The sequence below is a fragment of the Eptesicus fuscus genome, chromosome 21 (genome assembly GCF_027574615.1).
Source record: "Eptesicus fuscus isolate TK198812 chromosome 21, DD_ASM_mEF_20220401, whole genome shotgun sequence".
In the NCBI taxonomy this organism is placed as follows: Eukaryota; Metazoa; Chordata; class Mammalia; order Chiroptera; family Vespertilionidae; genus Eptesicus; species Eptesicus fuscus.
The window spans coordinates 14009760-14035661 of record NC_072493.1 but is presented as its reverse complement, the minus strand read 5'-3'; the positions used below and the strand labels follow the sequence as shown (position 1 = coordinate 14035661).

At 52.3% G+C, this 25902-nt stretch overlaps 1 protein-coding gene across 1 annotated transcript in view; it reads left to right on the top strand.

Moving 5' to 3' along the window:
* The window catches only part of CDH5 (cadherin 5), a 33523-nt gene extending 8705 nt beyond the window's left edge, over positions 1-24818 (top strand). The window contains exons 2-12 of the mRNA XM_054710455.1: positions 3726-3945; positions 9849-10137; positions 11139-11255; positions 12372-12536; positions 13571-13758; positions 14463-14713; positions 17946-18088; positions 19597-19721; positions 20067-20175; positions 22279-22524; positions 23960-24818. Of these exons, the coding sequence (XP_054566430.1) occupies positions 3745-3945; positions 9849-10137; positions 11139-11255; positions 12372-12536; positions 13571-13758; positions 14463-14713; positions 17946-18088; positions 19597-19721; positions 20067-20175; positions 22279-22524; positions 23960-24480 (2355 nt within the window). The 5' untranslated portion in view covers positions 3726-3744 and the 3' untranslated portion in view covers positions 24481-24818. The remainder of the gene's footprint in view (positions 1-3725; positions 3946-9848; positions 10138-11138; positions 11256-12371; positions 12537-13570; positions 13759-14462; positions 14714-17945; positions 18089-19596; positions 19722-20066; positions 20176-22278; positions 22525-23959) is intronic.
* The last annotated feature ends 1084 nt before the right edge of the window (positions 24819-25902 follow it).

The following is a 25902-nucleotide window of genomic DNA, read 5'->3' as shown; positions in this document are numbered from 1 at the left end:
CGGGTGAGGATTAACAAAACAAAACAAAAAAACATACCCAGTGGCCATCCCCTCCTAAACCTGGTCTGAGACATCACCCACTCTCACTTGCACCAGTGGCTGCCTCCCCGCTCACCTCCCCTCACTCAGCCAGGCCCCTCCCTCCCCATGGCCAACTGCACAACCCAACGGCATTCGCTTTCTACAGCTGCTCTAACAGACCACCCCAAACATGGTGGCTGGACACACACAAGTTCACTTATTTATTAACTTATAATTCCGGAGACGGGAAGTCTGGAAGGGGTCTCGTGGGCTAAAGTCGGGGCTGCGGTCCTGCTGGCAGCTCCAGGGAGAATCCAGGCGCTGCCCTGCCCAGCTTCTGGAGGTGCCCACACCATGGAGGCCCACAGCATTCCCGCCCATTTCTGGGGTTGCATCTCCTTGGCCTGATTCTTTCCCCTCCTTCAGGGGTCGACCCACACCATCCAGCACAATCTCTCTATCTCCAGATCCTTAACTTAATCACATCAGCTGAAAGCCCTGCTCTCAGGTATAGGTTCCAGGGGGATGAGGGTGTGGACATCTTTGGGGGAGGGACCATCACACTGGCCTGGCCGCCTCCTCTTGCGCCCCACCCTTCCCCACTGTTCCTTTCTATCTGACCCAGGGGCCTTTTTTTTTTTTTTTTTAATCCTCGCCTGAGGATATTTTTCCATTGATTTTTTTAGAGAGAATGGAAGAGAGAGGGAAAGATAAAGAGAAATATCAATGTGAGAGAAACACATCGATCGGTTGCCTCCTGCACGTGCCCCGACCAGGGCCCGGGGCCTGGGAGGAGCCTGCAACCGAGGTACGTGCCCTTGACCAGGTACGTGCGGCAGGCCGACGCTCTATCCACTGAGCCAGACCGGCTAGGGCCCAGGGGCCTTCTTTTGAAACACACTATCCGCTTTTCTACCTCAGGGCCTTTGTACTTGCTGGCCCTTCTGCCTAGGACTTCCTTCTGTCCCCTGAATTCCTGGGACTGACACTCAGGTGTTGTCTTAAGTGTCATCTCTCTGAGTCCTTCCCTGGCCTCTCGGGCTCAGCCTCTGCCCCCTCTGCTGCAGCCTCCACTGTGGTCCCCCGGCACCTCTCATCACTAGCTGAGGTTTTCCGCATTCACTCATTTTCCAGGTGCTCCCACTACAGGGTGTGCTCCCACGGCGGCTCCTGACTGCCTCGCTCACTGCTGCGCCCCAGGGGGCTCGATACCCAGCAAGGCTTGCACCCTGTCCTGCTCAGAGGCCTGAAATCGCTCCCCGTTTCTCACTTTCAATTCTGTTTGTTTGACTTTTTCTCTTTTGAGTCACTTCTCACTTGAGGGAGGAAGAAAGAACCAAGACTTGTGGTTCCTTTCCAGGCAAAGAAGGAAATGACCCACCGGGCCTGTGTCCAGGGGAGAGGGTGGGACAGGGGTCATGCCCGCTGCCTCCCCTGAGTCAGGACCAGCTTCCTGGCCGGGACTCCCCACCTCCCCACGTCCCTGCTCACTGCCTGCCTCTTGCCTGGAATGGCTGCCCTTTCCAAATCCTACATCAAAGGGCACCTGGCCTCTCCCACGTCACCCGCCTCGTTTGTGACTAAGAAACGTGAGACGTGAGACGTGAGACGTGGAGGCAGGCGGGCCTCCCCCTGGGCACATGGCACTTGCATTCTGCGGCCTGCTCTGCCCCACCCCGACCCCAGCAGCCACTTCCTCATAGGCCAGTGGCTTGGGCGTCGGGTGGGGGCTTTGGATGCTAAGGTCAGCAGTCCCAGAGGCCACGCGGGCCCAGGGCAGACACCCTCAGCCCTCTCGGAGGCCAGCCTGGCGCCAGTGTCTCAGGGGAAATGTCACTGGAGTTCGGACATCTCCTGGGATGTGCGGAGTCCAGCCTCTCCCCTAGACCGCTGCAGGGGACAGCCCTGGAGGAGGCCTCCTGTCCAGCACCCCGCAAGCCCGTGTCTCTCTGGGCAGGAGCCCTGGTCCCACGACTACCCACCCGCCTTCTTGCCCCGAACCATCCCAGGGGCTGCAGGTCAGTGACAGGGGGACCCAGCAGGCAGGATCGATGGGGTCAGTGATGGCCAAGGTCACAGCCTCCATCCACCATGGGGCAGTGGGGAAACCCCTCTTCCTGGACTTCTGGATGAAGCCAGGCCCCCACCGATGGGTGACCCCAGATCCCAGTGCAGGCTGATCCGAGGGCTGCCTTCAAGGGCATCCAATCCGGGCAATGGCGGGGGCCCTGCCCTTAAAAAGCCCCTATGCTTGGTTTCCTGTTCTCCCATCTTCGTCTTGAAATTCTTAATAACTTTTGAACCCCACATTGACATTTTGCACTGGGCCCTGAAAACAATGAAGCCAATCTTGCAAGTCCAGACTGTGAACCCCCACCTCAAACTGTGAGCCCCCCTCCCCCTTTTTTACTCATCCCTCAAACTCCCTTCATCTGTCGTCAACTGTCAAAATACTCTCCGTATCTGTGAGTCTGTTTCTGTTCTGCTTGTTTGTTTATTTTGTTTTTTAGATTCCACACATAAGGGAAATCATACGGCATTTGTCTTTCCCTGTCTGACTTATTTCACACTGCACAATACCCTCTAGTTCCATCCCTGTTGCTGCAGATGGCAAGATTTTATTCTTTTTTTATGGCCAAGTCAGACTCCATTGTATGTATGCACCACTTCTTCTTTATCCAGTCATCTACTGGATACTTCGGTTGCTCCCATATCTCGGCTATTGTAAATAATGCTGCAGTGAACAAATGGATGTATCTGTCTTTTCGATTTTGTGTTCTGGGTTTCTTCAAATACCCACAAGTGGAATTGCTGGGTCTTTCTTTGCCTCTTGGTATAAATGGGCAGTTACAGAACAGTCATGGGGATGTAAAGTACAGCACAGGGAATATAGTTGATAATATTATAATTACTATGTATGGTGTCAGATGGGTAGTAGTTTTATCGGGGTGATCACCTCATAAGTTATATAGACGTCTAATCACTGGGTTGTACACCTGAAACTAATATAACATTGTACATCAACTGTGAACCTGAAACTAATATAACATTGTAGGTCAACTGTTAATTGAAAAATAAATAAACAAACAAAATAGAGAGCAGTAGGAAAAAGCATGAACCTTTGGGTCAGACAGACTTGGTTCAAATCCTGACTCTGCTGCTTACCGTCTGAGGGATCTCAGAAATGCTACTAAACCTCTCTGTTCCTCCGCTATAACATACGGGTTACAATTATACCGACCTGGAGGGTGCTTGGGAGGATTAAATGAGATAATACAAAGTGCTCGGAACTGTGTTCCACCGTCAGCCCCACCACTTGCTCCAACGTGAACGTCACTTCTTTGTATGTTGATTTTCTCGGTGTAAAGGGAGGATAACTGGGTGCCCACTGCGTAGGGCTTAGGGAGCGGCCATCAGCATCAGCATCACCCTGTCCTCCAGCCCTCCTCTGGGCCTGCCTGTGGCCTGCGCTTGCTGCCACACCAGCACATGTGACATTTAAACAGGAATTATTTCTGGGTCTACCTTCCCCTCCCAGACTTGGAGCTCTTTGGGGCAGGAACAGAGCCTGGTTCTGCTGGCATCAGCAGAGGGAAAAGGATGAAGGAGTGAACAGATCAGGGGAGTTCAGGTATCCCTGGGGGCTGCTCATTCCCTGGAGTAGTGACCCATATGCCCTGATGGCGTCTCCTGTCTTTCCCCAGATCTGTGCCTCCTGGGAAGATGCATTTGCCCCTGGTACTGCTGGCCACAGTGGGCACCTGTCTAGGCCTGCTGATGGCAGCTGCCACAGGCACTCACCCTGCCCAACTGGACACCCCCAGCAGGCTACCCACCCACCAGCGCCAGAAGAGACACTGGATTTGGAACCAGATGCACATTCAGGAAGAGAAAAACACCTCACTGCCCCATCACGTGGGCAAGGTAAGGCTCAGGCCCAGAGCAGGAGAAGCTCGGCAGCACGGGGACCACACAGTGAGGGTGGTGGTAGTGGTGGTGGTTGCCGGGGTTCTTTTCCCAGCCTTACAAAGGGTTCAGCATTCTGGAGAAAGGGGCTTCGCGTAGATGATTACAGAGTCTGGAGACGAAAGATAATTTTGAAAGGCATTGGGAGTCAGAGGAGCTTCAGCTAAAGGAACTGAAGACTCCTTCCTCGACTCAGGACCCTGCTTTTATTTAACACAATTTGTCCTAAGGCAAGGTGGAGATAATACCCTTCAAAGGGTAGGGTATCAAAGGATATTTTTACAGAAGCATTGTCAGTTTGGGGAATAGCCTACAGCTGTTCAGGTGTTTGGCCACCAGGAGGCAATAAAATGCTCTGAGCTGTCTGGCAGCAAACTATTATCCTATTCAGGTTTGGGGGAAGTGCCATTTAGCCATTTCCAATAGGTAAACTACATATGTGGTTCACCCTTGTTGAGTCGCTCAAGCTTTACCAACCTTTTGGTGAAACTCTAGTAATTATTACATGCTGGAATTGGTTCCCAGTAGGTGGTGAAGGTGGTGGTTGTGGGGTTGGGGATGTCAGCTGTGAGGGTAATGGTTCTGGTGGTAGAGATGGTGGGGGTGGTAGAAGTATTGGTGTTGGTGGTTGAGATAATGAAGGGAAAGATGATGTGGTGATGATAGTGGTAATGATGATAATGGTGGTGACGATGTTGGTGGTAGTAATGGTGATGGTAATGGCAGTAATGATAGGGATGGGGAAGAGGAAGGTGGTGGAGGTGGTGATAATGGTGATGCTGAAGGGGAAGTTGGTGGTGATCATGGTGATCATGGAGGTGATGATGGCAGTGATGTGGTGGTGCTTGGGGTGGTGATGATGGTGATGGTAAAGAGGAAGGTCATGGTGGTGGTGGTGATAATGGTGGTGGTGATAGTGAGGAAGAGGAAGTTGGTGGTGGTGGTGATAACGGTGGCCAGGAGAGTGATGGTGGTAGTGGTGGTGTGTTGTTAGTGATGTGGTTGTGGTGGGAATGGTGGTGAACGCTATGGTGTATTTCCTCCCAGACCTTGGTCTGTGGACCAAATATCACTGGTGGAAGGGCCACCCCAGGCACAGGCTGAGATGACCAGTTCAGGGCTTAGGGCAGAGCAGCCAAGCTGCCATAAAATTTTCCCGTCTGAGAGGTTGGAAAACCTGAGCAGCCTTCTACAAAACTGTGCTGGTGACCAAGTTAATCATCCAGGCCATAGTTTGCCAACCCTGGCCTATGCCTTTGCAATTTCTCCAAAAAACCTTTCTCTCAGACTCTCCCTCCCTAGTTTTCTGTCACCCTACACCACGCCCCAGATTCTAGAACACCCACAACAAGGTCCCTGACTGACACAAACCTGCCCTCCAGGGCTCCAACCCCCACTTCCTCCCTCTTTAAAACATGCTCATCCCCAGTCGCCTTCCTAGAGCTCAGAGTGACAGTGAACTGACTTCCTGTGTCACACTGTTCCTGATGTCAGAGCCGTTCCAATTCAGATGAATAGCTCTAGCGGCGGATTTCACACACAATGACAGGTAGATGGACTAGGTATTTTGAGAGTGTTCAGGGAGGAAAGCATTTCTTTCAAGTGCATAAATTCTCACTGTGTCAGTTTCTTGGAATCCAAACGTGGTTGGCTGCAGAAGTACCAGATCAACGCGCTGATGAGAGGAAGTATGGTGCCAAGCACTGGCGAGGCTCTGGGGAGACCACGGTGGGCAAAGATAGCATGGCCCCCATCCCTGTGCAGCTCGTGGTCTTAGACAGGGGCTGGCAGAACCGGCCCACCGCGTGGTTTTATACATACAGATTTATGGGCACAGTCACATGACTGACACATTGCCGTGGCTGCTTTCATGCTACGATGGCATATCTGAGTTGTTGTGATGAAGACCCTATGACCTACAAAGCTGGGAATATGTGTTGCCTGGCCTTTTACAGAAACAGTTTGCCCAGCCTAGTCTTGAGGGATAGCAGACAGAGGGCCGAGAGCCCCGCAAACAGCACTGATGGAGGAGCCCTGTGGTTATAGAGAAACGGACTGGAGAGGACCCTGGATGGAGGAGGGCGCAGTCCGGCCTCCCATCAGAAATGCCCCAGCAGCTGGGCGAACCCATCCACAGCCCCGCCAACAGCCAGCTGACTGAGCCCAGGGTCTAGTCTGGCTCCCAAAAGGGACTTGGAAGTTTAAATCGCTCGGTGTGGCCACTCCAGGGGAAAAGACGCTTGCCCAGGACAGAGTCCTAGGAGAGCGCAGGCCCTGGAAAGCAGAAGGTTCCTGGCTCCAAATGTGAACACTGTGTCATAGAGGGAAATATCACCAACCCACCCACGTCCTCTGTGATGAGGTAATTGTGCCATGAATCAGCCACTGAAGAGAGTGGCCGGCTCCAAGGAGATCTGCAGGGTGAGTCAGAGAGAACCAGCAGAGAGCAGGGGGCACCTGTGTCACACACCGCCTGACCCAGCAGCGTTGGAGGGCTCACCCAGGAAGAGCGTCAGGCCTGCCGTCATCTGCCATCAGCGTTCACTTGGCACCTGGAACTGGGCTGGGGGGCAGAGGAGCTGAATGCAGTCCCCACCCCAGACAGAAGCAAGGGGACATGGGAGGGACAAGGACAGGGCCCCAAGGATCACCTGCTGACTCCCAAAGATGTCATCTGAGGGAAGGAAGTCCCTGTGTATCAAGGCCAGAGCGCAGCGCCTTTGTTTACAGAGCTGGTTGGACAATGGGCGTGAGGCCTGGGCCGACTTCTGAATCCACAGATATGGGTCAGCGTGGCTTTGGGCATTAATACCTTATGTCCAAATATACTGATCATTTTTTTAAAAAGTATTTTAAGTAAACAGATTCTTTTACATGTTTTTATTGATTTTACAGAGAGAGAGAGAGAGAGAGAGAGAGAGAGAGAAAGAAAGGGAGGAAGGGAGGAAGGGAGGAAGGGAGGAAGGGAGGAAGGGAGGAAGGGAGGAAGGGAGAGGGGAGAGAGAGAGAAACATGGATCAGCTGCCCCCTGCATGCCCCCTACTGGGGATTGAGCCTGGAACCCAGGCAAGTGCCCTGATGGGAATTGAACCTGTGACCTCTCGATGCTCCGCCAACTGAGCCACTCTGGGCAGGGCTACAGTGGTAATGTTTAAAGAGGAGGGCTCCCCACAACCTATACCCTCAGTCTAGTTATGGGGGAAATCTCAGACAAATTCCAACAGAAGGACATCCTGCACCAGGCCATCTCTACACGGGCAGGGTCATCATCAGAAACACTGAAAGTCTGAGGAACTTTCACAGCCCAGAGGAGCTTATAGAAAGCTGATGACTGGATGTAATGTGGTGCCCTGGATGGGATCCGAGAACAAAAAAGGGGCATTCCATAAAAACTTTAAAAATCTGCATAAACTGCCTACTTGGGTCAATGGTTATGTAACAGTATCGGTCCATTAATTATAACAAAGGTACCAGACTATTGTAAGATCTATATATATAAAAGCCTAAACAGCTGTTATGACCAGACACCCAGACGTCCAGCCGGTAGCTATGATGCACACTGACCATCAGGGGGCAGACGCTCAACACGGGAGCTGCCTCCTGTTGGTCAGTGCACTCCGACAGCCAATCTTCTGTGGTCCCTACCCCCCCACCCCCACCCCCCAGCGAGATGGCCCTGATTGGCCCTGACTGCCAGCCAAGCCGAGGGACCCACCCATACACAAATTCGTGCACTGGGCCTCTAGTGTTAATAACAAAGGAAATTGGGAGCAGGAAGCATGCATACTCTGCTGGAGGAAAGGAAAACAGAAGTGTGTATTCAAATGAGCTCTTACGCAGAATTCTAATAGAGCAGATCAAAGCTGACTCACTCCCCCTCACATCCCATCCACGTGGGTCCTAGCACACCCGATCAGAACCAAGTTTGGAACTGATCCTAACCCTTGTATCCTAACCCTGAGCAACTCACACAGGGCCCCCGACCGTCCCTTCAGGCCACCGGTGACAGAGCCTCACTGTTCATCAGATGACTCAGCCACTGGGCACAGGACCTCCTCATGGACCCCCCTGCCTGCCCCTGCACATCACAGCCCTGCTCCACGAAGCTCTACCACCTCCCACTGCTGCCATGCCGCTCTCCCTCCCTCCCACCTCACGCCCGGCCCCACGTCCTCGCCTTGCAGTCTCTTCTCTACACTCTGTTATATGGCTTCTCATCCCACCACCCCCTTGATGCCGCTCCCACCAAGAAATCCAATGACTGCACGTTGCTAAACTTTTCTTTCTTCCTTCCTTCCTTCCAAGAATATGTTTTTCATTGCTTTTCAGAGAGACAGTGGAAGGGAGAGAAGGAGCAAGGAGGGAGGGAAGGAGGGAGGAAGGGGGAGAAAGAAAGAGGGAGAGAGAAACATCGAGGTGAGAGAGACACATCAATTAGTTGCCTCCCAACCTTGCCCCAACTGGGGATGGGGAGCATAACCAAAATATGTGCCTTTGACCAGGAATCGAACCTGTGACCCTTTGGTGCACAGGCTGACACTCGAACCACTGAGCCACACCAGCCAGGGCTGACCACACCCTTCTTGATGCTCCCTTTTCTGTCTTGACACCCATTCTTTCTTGGCCAACAGACATATGAAAAGATGCTTAACTATCAGGAAAGCACAAATTAAAAACACAATGAAATATCCTCTCACACCTGTCAGAAAGGCTATTATCACAAAGACAACAATAACAAGTGTTGGGGAAGATGTGGAGAAAAGGGAATCCCCGTGCACTGTTGTTGGTGGGAATATAAATTGACGCAGCCACTATGGAAAAGAGCATGGAGGTTCCTCAAAAAATTAAAAATAGAACTACCACATGACCCTGCAATTCCACTTCTCAGTATTATCCAAAGAAAACAAAAACACCCATTTGAAAATACATACGCACCCCTATGTTCTGTTCATGCAGCATTATTTGCAATAGCCATAATACAGAAGCAACCCACATATCCATCGAAAGATGAATGGATAAAGAAGATGTGGTACATGTATACAATGGAATATTAATCAGCAATAAAGAGAACGAAATCTTGCCATTTGCAACAACATGCAAGGACCCTGAGGCTAGTGTGCTAAGTGAAATAAGTCAGAGAGAGACAAATACCATGTTATTTCACTTACATGTGAAATCTAAAAAACCAGATTAACCAAACCAGAAGAAAAACTCACAGATACAGAGAACAAACTGATGGTTGCCAAAGGGGAGGGCGGTGGAGGAATGAATGAAAAGGGTGAAGGGGACTAGGAGGTACAAACTTCCAGTTATCTATGAGTATAGAAAGCCAGCAACCGGAACGCCATAACCCCCAGAACCCCCGATGGCTATGACGCCCACTGAGGTCAGCAAACCCGCCAGATCAGGGGGCAGGGCTGGCAGCCAACCTCCTGCAGCCCCTTCCCCCCTCCCCCACCTCCTCACCGCCCCCCCCCCGCCCAGCCCCCCCCCAGATCGGCCCCTCCTACCCCGATCAGGAGCAGGGCCGCCAGCCAACCACCTGTGGCCCCTCCTCCCAGCCGGCCCCGCCCTTTATGGGCCCCCACCACCCTGATTGGTCGCGGCTCCTCCCCCCAGCCAGCTCTGCCCCCGATTGGTAGATTGGCACCCCCCCCCCCACTCCGATCAGGGGCAGGACCAGCCGGCCAACCACCCATGGCCCCTCCCCCAGGCCGCTGCCCCCCCCCATCACCCCCCGGGGGGAGGGGCTGTGGGCCGATGGGGATGGTGGGGGCTGATGAGGGTGGGGCCAGCCCACCACCTACACACCCACAGCCACCGCTGCCCATTGCCAGCTCAGAGCACCTCTTCTTTCCTAGATCATGTCCAGTGAGAACCGCAAGAACACCAAGTACGTGCTGAGAGGAGAGGCGGCGGACAAGGTCTTCCGGGTCGATGAGGTCACGGGGGACGTGTTCGCCTTTGAGAGGCTGGACAGGGAGAAGACCTCCCAGTACCACCTCACTGCCCTCATAGTGGACAAGAACACCAACAAGGAGCTGGAGCCCCCGTCCAACTTCGTCATCAAAGTGTACGACGTGAATGACAACTGGCCTGTGTTCACTCACCAGTTTTTCAACGCATCTGTGTCCGAGATGTCAGCTGCGGGTATGTGCTCGGTCTGTCCCCCTCTCCTCTTCGTCCCCCACCCCCAGCCTGAAGCCACCTCTCCATCAACAACTTCAACGCCTGAGGCTAGGACTCAGTGAGTTTAGGGCAGTGATTGTAATGACCCTAGCCATAGACTGAGCCCTGATCCTGATCACAGGCTGAACCCTGACCCTAGTCATAGACTGAGCCCTGATCCTGATCGTAGGCTGAACCCTGACCCTAGTCATAGACTGAGCCCTGATCCTGATCGTAGGCCGAACCCTGACCCTAGCCATAGACTGAGCCCTGATCCTGATCATAGGCTGAACCCTGACCCTAGCCATAGACTGAGCCCTGATCCTGATCGTAGGCTGAACCCTGACCCTAGTCATAGACTGAGCCCTGATCCTGATCATAGGCCGAACCCTGACCCTAGTCATAGACTGAGCCCTGATCCTGATCACAGACTGAACCCTGACCCTAGTCATAGACTGAGCCCTGATCCTGATCATAGGCTGAACTATTACTATTCATTCAGTTCCACCCTAAGCTCCCAGGAGGTGCCTGAAAAGGGTTCGCTCCCCCCACCCCTTAGTCCGGGGCCCTGGCCAAGGCCCTGGGACCAGACCTTCCTATTAAGTAGGGGGATCCTGGTATTCAAGGGGGAAAGAGCTGTAACCCCCACCCCTGCAGGGGCCTCTTCCCATTCCCGTTTCACCTTCCAGCGCAGGAAAGAAGCATCCCCTCACCCTCCCAGGTTTCTCCTCTTGACCCCAACCACATGCCCCTTCCTCACCTCCCCCGGAAACGGAAGCCGCCTGCTCTCTCTGCCCCGTCCAGGCCGATCAGGCTGGGCCTCCCCTGCTGCCAGCACTTTGCCCCCATGCAGGCTCCTCAGGACATGAAGCAGCCTTTTCGCCCTGGGGCCCTGGGGGAGGTGGGTCAGGGGACACCCATCTGGGAACAGGGTGGGGGGATGGCAGTCACAAGGCTGCAACCCCTGGATTCTCGCTCCACAGGGACCTCCGTCTTCCAACTGACCGCAGTGGATGCAGATGACCCCACCGTGGCAGAGCACACCACCATCATGTACCACATCCTGAAAGGAGACGAATATTTTGGCATTTCTGACTCTGGTCTGTGAGACTGACCCTCCTGTGGCTCGGGCGGGGGGTCGGGGGGAGCGTATATTCCAGGTGTGGGTGCTGAGGGAAGCCCAATCTGGCAGGGGTCACCGACAACTGAGCAACACTGTGCTAAGGAGGTGGTTGGTATCCCATGTTAAGACAAGGTGGCTGGTGAGGGCAGAAGGAAGCAGACAGGTGCCCCAAGACATGGACTCCAGTCCAGGGAACAAAATCAGGACCCAAGCGTGGACACAGGAGGCAGGAGTGGAAGCTGGTTACAGCTCTGGGTGCAGGTTCAGACAGACCTGGCTTCCAGGCCCAGCTCTCCCACTCGCCTTCTCTACAGACCTCAGGGAAGGCCACTAACCTCTGCAAGCCCTAGTTCCCACACCCCAAAATGGGATGCTTCTACTCATCCTGCATGGTAGTTGTGAAGTATGAATTAGATATAATGTATAGAGAGCGCATGGCCCATTGCAATTATACACTCAGTGTGGCTTTAAGAACGGTAAGGACAGCCTGGCCAGTTGCTCAGTGGTTAGAACCGAAGGGCTGTGGGTTTGATTCCCGGTCAAGGGCACGTAACTTGGTTGCAGGTTCCCCAGCCCCAGCAGGGGCGCGTGCGGGAGGCAGCCAATCGATGTGTCTCTCTCCTGTTGATGCTTCTCTCTCTCTCTCCCCTCACCTCACCTCCCTTCCACTCTCTCTGGAAATCAATGTAAAATACATCCTCGGGTGAAGATTTAAAAAGATAAAAAACTGTAAGGACTGAATCTTCGGAGCAAGATAGGCCTGAAGGGATGGCAAATACACAACAGACACACCACACCCCGTGGGCCGCCACGGTGGGCACACTGATCCATCACAGCCCTCCTCCACGCTGAGCCTGGGGGCGCCTCACGCTCTTTCTCAGCACAGTGCTCCCGGCAGCTAACGGTTTGGGCAGCTCTGGCCTCGAAGTGCAGGGGTGGAGGCAGGGGTGGTTGGCCCGTGTCCCTCAGCCCTGGCTGCACACTAGAATGACCTGGCGCTCTACAGTCAGGTGCCCTCTGGAGAAGGCCTGGGCACCAGCATTTTCTCCAAGCTCCCCAGGTAACATGGCTCCTACTGGGACCCTTTCTGCAGGACTCGTCTTCACAAAAGTCAGCAACCTGGACCGAGAAACGCAGGCCCGGTACCAGATCGTGGTGGAAGCCCAAGATGCCCAGGGCCTCCGCGGGGACTCAGGCACGACCACGGTGCTGATCACGCTGGAGGACATCAACGACAACTTCCCCATCTTCACCCAGAGTGAGCCCCTCCCCTGGGACCTGGGCAGGGCAGGGGGCAGGGGGCGGGATGCTCCAGACGCGGTGACCTAGGACCCGACCCCTCACCCCACCCCAAGGTGGGCCTAGGGCTCAGGGAAGTCACTTGGGCGAAGAGAGGGGCCCTGCTCCCCATCCCCGCACACATTCCCAAGGCTGTCCTACTGCCCCCTGACTCAGAACACTGAGCCCAGCCACAGACTGATTCTCCCCAAAAATGTCTGACAAGAGCTTTTCACATGCCCTGGCAGGGGAGGGGGGTTTGAGGAGGAAGGTGATGGCTCTTCACATGGACCCTCTAATACTGAGGCAAAGTCAGAAGCTCAGCCTCCCCAAGGACAGGCCAGTTTTCCTGAAGTGGCCTCGTTGTGCATGGCTTAAGCTCCCGGGAGGTGGGACTTGTCTCCTTGTCTCTCTTGTCAATGCATAACTCCCCTAGCAAAGTGCCTGGCATACAGTAGGTACTTAATAACTAATTGGATGGGTAGATGGATGGATGGATGGATAGAGGAGAACTATTTTGCCTTGAGACTGAAAATTCCAGTGGCATTATTATTATTAACTAGAGGCCCAGTGCAAGGATTCGTGCACTGGTGGGGTCCCTTGGCCTGGCCTGTGGGATCAGACCGAAACTGGCTTTCTGACATCCCCCGAGGGGTCCCAGATTGCAAGAAGGTGCAGGCCAGGCTAAGGGACACCACTGGTTCACCACAGGGGCCAGGAAGGGACTGCGGGAGGGTTTCAGGGCATGTCCAACCCATCTTACCCAGTCCCAATTGGCTGGACCCCAGCAGCAAGCTAGTGCCTGCCCCCTGATGGTCAGTGCGCATCATAACGACTGGTCGAAGGGTCAAACGAATGGTCAGACACTTAGCATGTTAGGCTGTTGTTATATAGGACTATTATTATCTCCCCATGCCCATTTCCCACATCAGAATACATTAGGGTAATAGGAGGGACAATTGCCTCGTGGATCTCATTAACCCAGTGCCCTCTGGGGCGCCCTATCTGCATCAGCCAACTACGTCTTTACGGTGCCTGAAGACATCCGTGTGGGCAGCCCCCTGGGCTCTCTGTTTGTTGAGGACCCAGATGAACCCCAGAACCGGATGACCAAGTACAGCATCGTGCAGGGAGAGTTCAGGGACACCTTCACCATCCAGACGGACCCCGCCCACAACGAGGGCATCATCAAGCCCACAAAGGTTTGCGGGCGGGGGGGCGATGGGGACAGATGTGGGGTTGGGGGCTCCCAGCATCCCCAGAACTCGCCCAGGGCGGCTACCAGGTCGGAGGCCACCAGAGGTGCACTCTGGGTCAGCTTGGGACGGTGTAGCGAGGAGAGAAGGCTCGGTGCCTTAGGCTGGGTTATGCCTGAAGCAGACCATGAGGCAAGGATTTGGTGTAAACAGCTTACTTGGGAGGTGATCCCGGGAAGCCCCAGGAGCAGTGACACGAGAAAAGGAGCAAGATGAGTCGGCTTCTGGAGGGGTGAGGAGGAGAGGACGAAGCAGGCAAGGGCAGGAGAAGATTCTTGAGCAAAAACATAAGAAAAGACTCGTCCTTAAGGAGCTGTGGCTAGAGCCACTGGCCTTTGATCCCCTCGAGAGCAGGACTGGGGCTGGTCCCTGTGTGTCCCCAGTATTGGGAACAGGGCCAGGCATAGAGCCAGGCTTGAGGGTGGAGCAAGGAAGCAGCTGAGATGCGATGGGGGGGGGGGGGGGGGGCAGCTGCAGACCGCCAGGCCCAGCCACTCTTGATGGCCTTGGAAATATCACTTCTCCAGGCCTCAAGCCCCTCATCCGTAAAATGGGTATCATCCCTGAACTACCTCGCAGGACTGCTGGCAAGATCACGCACCACATGCTTGGCTCTGAACAGGCGCTCACCACCCTCTTCCCTCCCACAGCCCCTGGACTACGAACGCATCCAGCAATACAGCTTCACCATCGAGGCCACGGACCCGACCATCAACCTCCGCTACTCAAGCAGCGTCTCCGCCAAGAACAAGGCCCGTGTCACCATCCATGTCACCGACGTGGACGAGCCCCCCGTCTTCCAGAAGCCCTTCTACCACTTCCAGCTGCAGGAGAACCTGAAGAAACCTCTCATCGGCTCGGTGCAGGCCTTGGACCCCGACGCCGCGCGGAGGAGCATCGGGTAAGGAGGGGGTGAGGAAGGGGGTGGTCATGGCAATCCTGGCCTGGAGGTCCTTCCGGCTGCTGGACTGAGCCCAGACCCAGAGGGAAAACCTCCCGGCACGTACGTGGGAAACGGCAGAGACGGGACTAGCAGCCACGCTCTCCCGCTGGCCCACGTGCCATCTCTCCGACCCTCCGGGACCGTGTCCGGTGAGCACCGCCTCGCACAGCCCTGGCCACCGGGCGGCTCAGCCTTGAAGGGCCTGTTCTTTGGACCCTGGCTCCCCCAGGCCCCATCGAGGGAGACCTGGCGGTCAAGAGGGCAACCAGCTAGACAACACATGTAAATCCTCTCCGCTCAGCATGCTTTATTAAGTCTGTCTTCCCAAACACAAGAGGGGAAAGTGCTCATTTCCCAGAGAAATGACACAACGATGGATAAGGAGACATCAGTAGCCCCCACTCCCGGGTAACGCCTGTTCACCAGAGTCGTGTTTGATGTGGTCCTATCACGCCTTTCTTCATGGCAAACGGCGAGATACGTTAATGGCAGATTTGTTGTTGGCTTGTCCGGTTTGGGGTTTTTTATTGTTTTAAATTTTTTTTTTTTTTTATCCTACCATGCCCATTTCATCACTACTTGTTCTTCTGTCTCAACTAGACTCCTCTCTTCTACCCTCTGGGACAAAAGATACAGTTCTAACTCGTACTTTCTAGAGCCGCTTAACATTTGATAGTCTGAATTGAATCCAATCCCATGTTATTCCAGAGGATTAACCGATTGGACCAGCACCATGGAAGTAACTCCTCGTTTTCTGACCCTCTTTATATACTGGGTTCCTGTCTGTATCTGAATCTAGAATCTATTTCCGAATCCTCTATTGTATCTATTCTCTGGCAAAGCCATTCTGTTTTATTGTAGCAGCTTTACACTGAAACTTGGTATACAGAGGGTAAGCCCCCCCCCTCCCTCCCTCCCTTTTTACTTTACATACTTTTTATGCACTCTAAAACAGTCTTTCTTGTGAATTTTTTAATTCTTTACCCAGTTTTTTAAAAACACATCGGAATTCTAATGATGTTTACATATCAATGTCGGGGCAGTTAATGTTTCTATGTTATCGTCGTCTCCTTTTTTTCTTTTAATATGTTTTATTGATTTTTTACAGAAAGGAAGGGAGAGGGATAGAGAGTTAGAAACATCGATGAGAGAGAAACATCTATCAGCTGCCTCCTGCACACCCCCCCACTGGGGATGTGCCCGCAACCAAGGTACATGCCCTTGACCAGAATCGAACCTGGGACCTTTCAGTCCGCAGGCCGACGCTCTATCCACTGAGCCAAACCGGTCAGGGCTATTGTCATCTTCTTAAGGACAAACATGTCCCTCCCTTCTGGCTACATCTCCTACGTTCTGAAGCTACTGCTTTCGTGGCCATTCCACTCTAGTCTGTGATGATCACTTTTCTTCTTCATTGACCTAAAGGTTAATTTAAGATTGATTTTTTTTATTTTCACTTACTAGTTATAGGGTATTTTGTATTTCTGCTTTAACTTGTTTTGTGATGTAATATAATTGTATCTGTGTTCATTTATTTTCCTTGAAGCTTTTGCTTTATGTATTTTAATGTTTCTAATAGTTGATAACTATTTTACCTTCACTACAACTTGTAACTTTTATCCTATGACCTTACACAGTTTGTTCCGCTTAAACATTTGCCTTCAATTCCACGTTGCCTGATGTTAAGTTTGCCAGTCCTGTGTTCATGTTATTCGTGTTTGCCTGATATAAATTTTCCAAACTTGACTTTTAACTTTTCTAGGTCAATTTGGCATTAAGTTGTCTTTCAAAAATACAATGTAGTTGACTTTGCTTTTTCATTGAAACTGGGATGCTTTGTGTTTAACCTATTTATATTTTTCATCATAAGTGACATGTTTAATTTTATTTTTTTATCTTGTTTTACATTTCCCATTTCTCAAACTTAATGGGTTTTTCTTTTCCCCCATCTATTTTTTTCTCCAAGATATTTGGGTACAGTACATTCATTTTTACTTTTATCAGTGGAATTTACTTCCATCTGTAAAATTATAAATGTTTCCCAGGACTTATATTTTCTAGTTAAAAATCTATCTCTCTCTCTCTCTCTCTCTCTCTCTCTCTCTCTCTCACACACACACACACACACACACACACACAAACACCATTGCCTTTTTATATATAATAATAAATCAATAGTTGCATTTTAATTCCTCCCAAGTTTTTGCTTTATATTCAGACATTTTTCAATTAGATGAAGTTTTCCCAAAAAAAATTTTCAGGAACTATCTTTGTGGATGATAGCTATCATTCCTGATTTCTTGCATGTTTACAAATACCAGTGTTTTTGCCTTCTTATGTTCATAACATCTAGATGTGCTTGTCTAATACTCAGATTATAGACACTTCACTCCAAAACTACTATCAATGTGTTCTAGCATTTAATTTATGGGGACCTCCTGGGGTGAATCTGGTTTCTCTTTATAAAAATGCTTTTTTTTTTTCCTGACTGGACTCTTCAGTTTCTTCGTATAGACTGGAAATTCAAAAATGTCGTCAGGATATACCTAAAATCTGATCTCTTTTTAAAACCATGCCTAATATCAATGGCCTCTTTTAATCTGTAGATTCAGGCCTTTCTTCAGATCAAGAACGTTTCCTTTCATTATATCTTTTGTTAGTTCTTCTGTTCCATTTGCTCTGGAACTTTCTTCAGTAGTAGCAAATAATTATTATCATTATAATTATAGTTTTCCTCTCTCTTTTCACCTCTTCATACCTTTGTTTATGATTTCTGGAAGAATTGTTCAGTTTTACTTCACAAATATAATTTTCTTTCACTCGCTTCTTACCTCTAACAGCTCCTTTTTTTTTTTTTTTTTTCTTCCTGGATCTTGCCAACTATCTTTTCATTCATCACAAACATGATCCCAGCTATAGCAGTTGATTAAAGTGCCACCTGCCTCAGCTCTGAGCACTGCTGATGGAGTCTCAGGCACCACCCTCACATCGGCGATGACAACATCGCTAAGATCAAAGGGATCACCCCGCTTCTCTGCACCCCTCTGGGTGGTAGGGTGCAAGGGGCAGTGAGAAGAGGATGGAGGAGGAGGAGGCAAGGAACAGACCCTGAAGGGCCTTGTCTGTCATACTAGGGATGTGAACTCAGCAAAGAGCAATAGAAAGCCATGAATCTCTCTCCCCCGGGCAGATACTTCATCCGCAGGACCAGCGACAAGGGCCAGTTCTTCCAAATAAACAAGCAGGGGAATATTTACAATGAGAAAGTAGTAGACAGAGAAGTCACTCCCTGGTATAACCTGACTGTGGAGGCCAAGGAACTGGATTCTAGAGGTGAGTAACCCCATCTGCCAGGCATCGGGGCTTTTCTCCTTTCCTTCCTTCATTCACAATTGGCATCACCTGTCACGGTGGGTCTCTGGAGGTATGCTAAGCTCCTACTGAAGCACCACTTGGCTGGGATGCTAGACAGCCTCCATCCCCAAGTGGGGATGGACCAGCAGCATCCATATCCCCTGAGACCTGGTTATCAGGGCCAAGTGCCAGGCCCCACAACCTCAGACGGAATCAGAATCTCATGCACGGTACGGTTTATGAAGCACTGTCCCCATGACAAGAATCACCTAGGGCACCTCTTAACGGAGGTTTTCAGACCCCTCCCTGGAGGTTCAGGTCCAGTGAGCCAGAAACGGGGCCAAGAAATATGCACTGGACAAGTGCCACATGATTCTTACCATGGATTTTGGAAAAGGCTGTTTGGGGGCTCTTTATGTCCCAGTTAGGGATTGAATTCAAAATCTGCAGCAGGTTCTAACTCCAAGATGGTTAGGTTCTCCAGAAATTAGTGTAACAATTGCCAAAGGGAAAGGCAAGTGTTGGAGTTTGCACCCTTTGCCTCTATGAGAAAATCAGCACTGCCCTGCAGAAGAAAGATTAACATTCCCGCCTCACCCAGGAGACCATCCCCGGAAAGGGGGAGAAAGCGGGACTTGGCCAAGGCCCCCCCCCCCCCCGCCCCGTGCTACCCACATCCCCAGTATGACAGCCAGGCCGACTGCGATGGACTCCTGTGTTTTTCAGATCCATCTTTAGCCCTTTCTTCCCCATCTATTCACAGTCATACAGTTTTTAAACTTTGAAAGTAACTTAAATTTTAAAAGTTATTTGTCGTTTCTTTTAAAATATGGAAGATACAAGCTAGGAGAAGAAAACGATCCCCCCATAATCCTGCCATAGACAACTACTGTTCGCACTTTTCTGTGGTCCTTTTTCTATACATATTTTTACAGAAGTAAGTTTATAATATTTGTATAAAATCTTATCCTGCATTTTTACTTAACCTAATTTCAGAACCATTTTCTCATGGTTCTAACCCGTCGTTTTTTAAATTACATTTTTAAAATGTAATTTACATGGGCATTATAAACGGCCACATATTTCATTCTTTTAAAGTGGTATAATTTATTGACCCAATCTCACTTACATTGTTTACCTTTTAAATCATTTTGTAATTAAGTAATTTAATTTAATAAATTATACTTGTTTAAATTAATTTAATTACTTAATTAAATCCTTCGATTAGTTTGGTGATTCCTTAACTCAATTTTACTAAAACCTTTTTAAATTCCCTGAGATTACCTTTTCATTCTTACAAGTAATTCTTTACTAAGCATCCTTGTGCATGAAGCTTGACCCCCTACCTCTTCCACTCATTTCATCCAGAATACCCTCCCTGGCCTGTCTTCCATAGCCCCCCCTTCCTGTGAAAAGGGCACCCCTCCAGGAGTCCCCTCCACACATCAGCTGAGCCCATTGCAGTGACAAGTCCTTTCCCCCTGCAGGGAACCCCACGGGCAAAGAATCCATTGTACAGGTCCACATCGAAGTTTTGGATGTGAACGACAACCCCCCAAAGTTTGCCAAGCCCTACGAGCCCACAGTGTGTGAGAACGCTGAGCAGGGCACGGTGAGTCTGGCTCAGGTGGGAGGACAAGGCGGTGCCCACCTGGGACAGGCTTCAGAGCAGCACCTCCCACCCGCAGTCAGTCGCTTAATGTAACCTGCATAACAGCCTTGAGGAAAGGTGGCATTATCCCTACTTTATAGGTGGAGAAACTGAGGCTCAGAGAAAATACGTGGAAAACAGATTGGCGGGGAGGGGGCTGGTACAAAGAGTATGTTTGTGGAGGTCATTTAAGTCAGTGTTGCAGGTGGGAGGCAGCCATGGTCAGGTCTAAACCCAGAGTCCCCATCCCTGAACTCCAGACAAGCCCAACACCATCACTGACCACCCCCATCTTCCACACTCCAGCTGGTGGTGCAAATCTTGGCAATAGACGAGGACATAACGCCAAAAGATGTGAAGTTCAAATTCTCCCTGGACACCAAGGACAGCAACTTCACCCTCACGGATAACCACGGTACGTCCACATGAACACAGTTAGCCTGGCTCTTAGGAGGGTCAGGACTGAGGTTATTTGAGTATCGAAGCACCAGGGTCAAGGCTCGAGCCAACAAACTGGGGGCAAGGCCTCACTGGGGTTTTCATTTGATGGCATATTTTGTACAACTTCTGCCAAATACCTTATTGGCCTATACAATGGTCAGAGGTGCCCTGGCCAAACTGTCAAGGCCGCATAGCCTGCCATTCCCCATAAGAGACTAGATGAACAGAATAGATATGGGGTGCAGACAGTCATACCAAGGTTCCCAAACTGGCCAGGAGATTCCTTCTCACACGCACTCTCTGAGCTCAGCATAATGACAAATTACTCTACAACACGGAACTTTGAGGTCACTTCCAAAAAGTCAAAACTGGAAATGTGGAATTCAGAATGCCAAGGAATCAGAAAACTCGGTCTTAATTCAATTACAATAACTACTTACCACCCCAGGCCCGGGACAGGATCCGTCCGCCAATCACAGCCCAGAGAGTCCTATGATGTCAGTAGTAGCCAATCAGAGCTCCCAATGAGCAAGCGCTCAGGAGTGGGATCACGCTGAGTTGATTGCACTCCAGTCACTGGTAGACAGGTTTCCGTAGCTTCAACAGCTTCCTCAGAAAACAAATAAAAATAAAAATCCCCCTTATATCTAACTAGAGCAATCAATCACCCAGCATGGGGTGGCATTCCTGCCTGTCCCTGATTGGCAAAACTGTGGTTGGTGAGGATCCCTGTAGAGAAACAGCCACTTCAAGGTCAGGATAAGGAAGGTCGGGAAAAGGGGTCTCTGAGAGTGGGGCAGACCCAGAGGATCGGCCACAGCCTCCCCGGGGGACAGGGAAGGTGGCCATGACGTGTTGACAGTCAATGACAGATGACTCAGCGTTCACTGTCTTTAGTAGTAACTAATGTGGCAAAAAATACCCATCACCCCATCCCAAGGTCCACCTCAATCTCACCTCAGAGAGGTCTGCAAGGGGGTAGAAAGCTTAAGTGCTACCCCAAAGAACCCCCCTGTGCGGCCAGGAGGCAAGCTTGTTGGTCTTGGATTCACTGAGCGTGAATGTCCTGCTAGAACATTAAATGGGTATAGTGAGAAAGCACTCGTTTCTCCCATAGTGTCAACGGCCATATTGTTTACTCTCAAGTGTAATAGACAAGGCTACTTAATAATGAAATGAACTGGCCTTCATTTGAAATCTAAAATATGGCCTCCTTTGCTTTTGGCTGGCTTGCTGAGCAGGCCAACCCTACACAGCGGTCAAATATCTCCTCCAAATCCTGTTCCCTCCCCTGACTATCAGTATCATGACCTCCCAGGAAGCCTACAAAAGGCGGATTATCTGTCCTCTGCCCAAAGCCACTGAGTCAGAAATGTGGAAGGGGGAGAGGGACGCAAGGAAAAGGAGGTGGCTGGGAAGGGGTGAGGTCTGAAAGCCTGCAGGTTTAAAACGCTCCCTGGGGGGGTTCTGCACAGGAAACCATGGATTGGAGCTGGGCGGGAAAGTCAAATTTGGGCCAAAGCACAGTCCCAGGTCCAGCCTGCCCCAGACATTCTCAAGTCCCTATGGAATCATCCCCTCAGCATGCCCAGGAACGTAAGCGTTGTTTTTACCCTCTGACCAATTTGCAGGGATAACAGAAAGCGTCTCAGAGGTTAGCCCGATCTAAAAGACTTTTAAAAACTTTATTTCCCCGCTTATTATTTGTCAAAGCTTAACACAATGCATTCATTAACTGATCTGAAAGAGAGTCACCTATCATTAGAGTGGAGTTAGGGAGGAAGGGATCAGGCATTATCAGTTGCCCACAGAAACAGAAAACAGGGATTTTACATTCCGGCCAAGCCATGCTTAGGAGATAAGTCAAAGGAGCTGCCCAAAATACGCCCCCTCTGGAAGAAGAGAAGGCTGAAACATAAGGCAGGGGACGCAAAGAACACAGAGGCACCCCAGGTGGCACATGGGCGGGCACAGTCCAGGAGGACTCCCAGGAGGAGACCAGCCACACTGTCAGTGTGGACCAGGGGCCAGGCACTCCAGGCAGCACAGCCTGACTCTGAGGCCCTGGTGCTTCCAGACAACACGGCCAACGTCACGGTCAAGTACGGGCAGTTTGACCGGGAGCATACCAAGGTCCACCACCTGCCGGTGCTCATCGCGGACAACGGGAGGCCGAGCCTCACGGGCACCAGCACGCTGACGGTGACCGTGTGCAAGTGCAACGAGCATGGCGAGGCCACCTTCTGTAACGGGAAACTCTACCAGGGCTACAACATCATCCCGGTGCTGGTGGCCGTCTTCCTGTGCATCCTCACCATCACAGGTCAGTGCCCGGAGGCGGGAGGGGGCGCGGAGGGGGCTGCTCCGAGGGAGGGAGAGGCCAGGGATCCAGGACAGTCCTGCCTCCTGCCCACGGGATCGCCCTGAGCCAGCCCCCACCCTGAGCCCCAGGGAGATAGGACGGCCAACTTCACCTCCCCGGGTGCCTAAGGATGGGGGGCGGGGGCGGGGACAGGGCTCAAGGACCCTCCCCCACTTCAAAATTCTTCCTATATGACATTCAACTTACTGTGCGCCAGGCACCATTTCTTGGCATCTATTTACATGGAAACTGTTTTGAAAACAGAGGATCCAGTTCATCTTTTGGAAAGAAATGCCGAGTTTAAAAACGTGTAGTTTTGATGATCTCCAGGAGCTTTCTGGAGCTTTCTTTCCGTTTAGAGCAGCGGTTCTCAGCCTTCCTAATGCCGCGGCCCTTTAATACAGCTCCTCATGTTGTGGTGACCCCCGAACATAAAATTATTTTCGTTGCTACTTCATAACTGTAATGTTGCTACTGTTATGAATCGTAATGTAAATATCTGTGTTTTCCGATGGTCTTAGGCGACCCTAATAGCGGTTCTCAACCTGTGGGCTGCTGTAGAGCCTAAGACCATCGGAAAACACAGATATTTACATTACGATTCATTAACAGTAGCAACATTACAGTTATGAAGTAGCAACGAAAATAATTTTATGGTTGGGGGTCACCACAACATGAGGAACTGTATTAAAGGGCCGCGGCATTAGGAAGGCTGAGAACCGCTGGTTTAGAGGCTTCCTCCTGCCTCGGTATCACTTTTTTCCTGGTTAGGAGCATTGCAGGCCTTGCCTTAGTTTGGGTTTCCCAGGAAGCACAACCTAGGATTGGGGTGCAAGTGGTTTATTTGGGAGGTGCTTTCAGGAACCCCAGAAGGAAGAGGGGATGCAAACGGGAGACAACCAACAGATCCATGTTGCGCTTTCACCATGATATTTCTCTCGGTCTCTCTCCCTCTCCTTTCCCCTCTCTCTCTTAAATCAATTTTTTTAAAAAGAAAGAAAAAGAATCTGAAAAAAAGAAAAAAAGAAAAGGTGGCAGAAGATTTGCCACAGTGGTATGAGGAGGGAGGAAATGATGCAGGCAGAAGAGATGAGATTGACACGAGGAGAGAATGAACTTGAGGGAAGCCCGCTGGGTACCTCTCCCTTCCCACCCCTACCAGGCCTCTGACAGCCGGGCCGGACCACGGCAGGGGGGTGGGGGGGGCCGAGACTCTGTCCCATGGAGGTGGGGAGGTGGGCCCACCAGGTGTCTGGACCCAAGCAAACCTGTGTGGGGCCAGGGTATCCCCGGGAAGTGGCCGGAATTCCCAGGGGTGAGGGGGGCGCAGGGGAGGGTCGGGCCCGCCCGCGGCTGACTCCTCCTGTGCCCTCTAACCCACGGCTCTCCCGGGCAGTGATCACCGTGCTCCTCTTCCTGCGGCGGCGGCTCCGGAAGCAGAACCGTGCCCACGGCAAGAGCGTGCCCGAGATCCACGAGCAGCTGGTCTCCTACGACGAGGAGGGCGGCGGCGAGATGGACACCACCAGCTACGACGTGTCGGTGCTCAACTCGGTGCGCCACGGCGGGACCAAGCCCCCGCGCGCCACGCGGGACGTGCGGCCATCGGTGTACGCGAAGGTGCAGAAGCCGCCGCGGCACCTGCCGCCCCCCAGGCCCGGGGAGCTCGGGGACATGGCCGCCGTGCTCGAGGTGAAGAAGGACGAGGCGGACCACGACAGCAGCGGCCTGCCCTACGACACGCTGCACCTGTTCGACTTCGAGGGCTCCGAGTCCATCGCCGAGTCCCTCAGCACCCTGGGCACCGGCTCGTCCGACTCGGACATCGACTACGACTTCCTCAACGACTGGGGGCCCAGGTTCAAGATGCTGGCCGAGCTGTACAGCACGGACTCCCCGGAGGAGCTGCTGTATTAGGGGCGGGTGCCGCCGGGCCTGGGGACCCAGACCATGGCGGCTCCAGCCAGCTGGACACCAGGCCTGACCTGGAAGGACAGCACCGACCCCCCCAGCCCAGCAGCCCTTCCTTGTGGGTCCCAGAGACCTCACCACCCTGGGTAGCAAACGCCAGGGCCCTGAAATGTCCAGGAACCTGTTTGAGCGGTGGCTACCCCCAAAACGCTGGGAAATCCAAGCTGGGGGTCCGCCTGGGCTTGGACCTCCACAGAACCCTGTCACCAGGCCCACAAGTCCCATGCAGAGACTATTTCTCTGGCTCCTCAAAGAGCTGATGTTCAACTACCAGAGACAGGTCTTCCCCTAAGGTCCCTAACACCCCCCTGACCCCCCCCCCCCCCCCAGTGAGGCTGGGGAGGCCCTAGTGCCCGTCTCCCTGGAGGCAAAGGGCAGGACAGAATGACCTGTGGGTGACACTCCCCGCAGCCCAGTCCCAAGGGAGCCCAGGACCATCCATGCCGCCTGCCCTGCTTCAACTTCCTCACACCCTCCCCAGGCCCCTCCCACTCCGAGGCCCCTCCCCCAGACCCCTCCCACTCCGAGGCCCCTCCCCCAGACCCCTCCCACTCCGAGGCCCCTCCCCCCAGACCCCTCCCACTCCGAGGCCCCTCCCCCAGACCCCTCCCACTCCGAGGCCCCTCTCCCCAGACCCCTCCCACTCCGAGGCCCCTCCCCCAGACCCCTCCCACTCCGAGGCCCCTCCCCCCAGACCCCTCCCACTCCGAGGCCCCTCCCCCAGACCCCTCCCACTCCGAGGCCCCTCCCCCCAGACCCCTCCCACTCTGGGGCCCCTCTCCCCAGACCCCTCCCACTCCGAGGCCCCTCTCCAGGCCTGCGAAGAGGGAGGAAGGGGCCCTTGGCAGCTATCAACGTGGGTCCTCAGGGGCCCTCATCCGCCTGCCACACCAGTTCCTGGACTGCACTGAGCGCTGAGCTGCAGCCTACGTCAGGGAAGCGGCTTGCTGAACTGTGAAGCAACTGTGAATGCACCTGGAGGGACACTGAAGATCACGTGTGACAGACCAGAGGGTGAGGGCCACCCTCCAGAGAGGGCCTGGAGGAGCGTGACCCCGATTTGAGCCTCACTGACACGCCTCTAGTTTTGCCTGGGAAGTGGGAACAGATGTGCCCAGAGCAGAACACCTCTTCCCATCTCTGCCTGGCCTGGTCGTTCATTCCTGCTGTCTCTTCTCTCTCTCTCTCTTTCTTTCTCTCTCTCTCTCTTTCTTTCTCTCTCTCTCTCTCTCTCTCTCTCTCTCTCTCTCTCTCTCTCTCTCTCTCTCTCTCTCTCTCTCCTCCTTATCTCTGGACTCAGAGGCACTCAAGATATGATCCACAGCAATTGGCAACTCTGGCCAATGTCCAAACCCAACTCTGACTGCA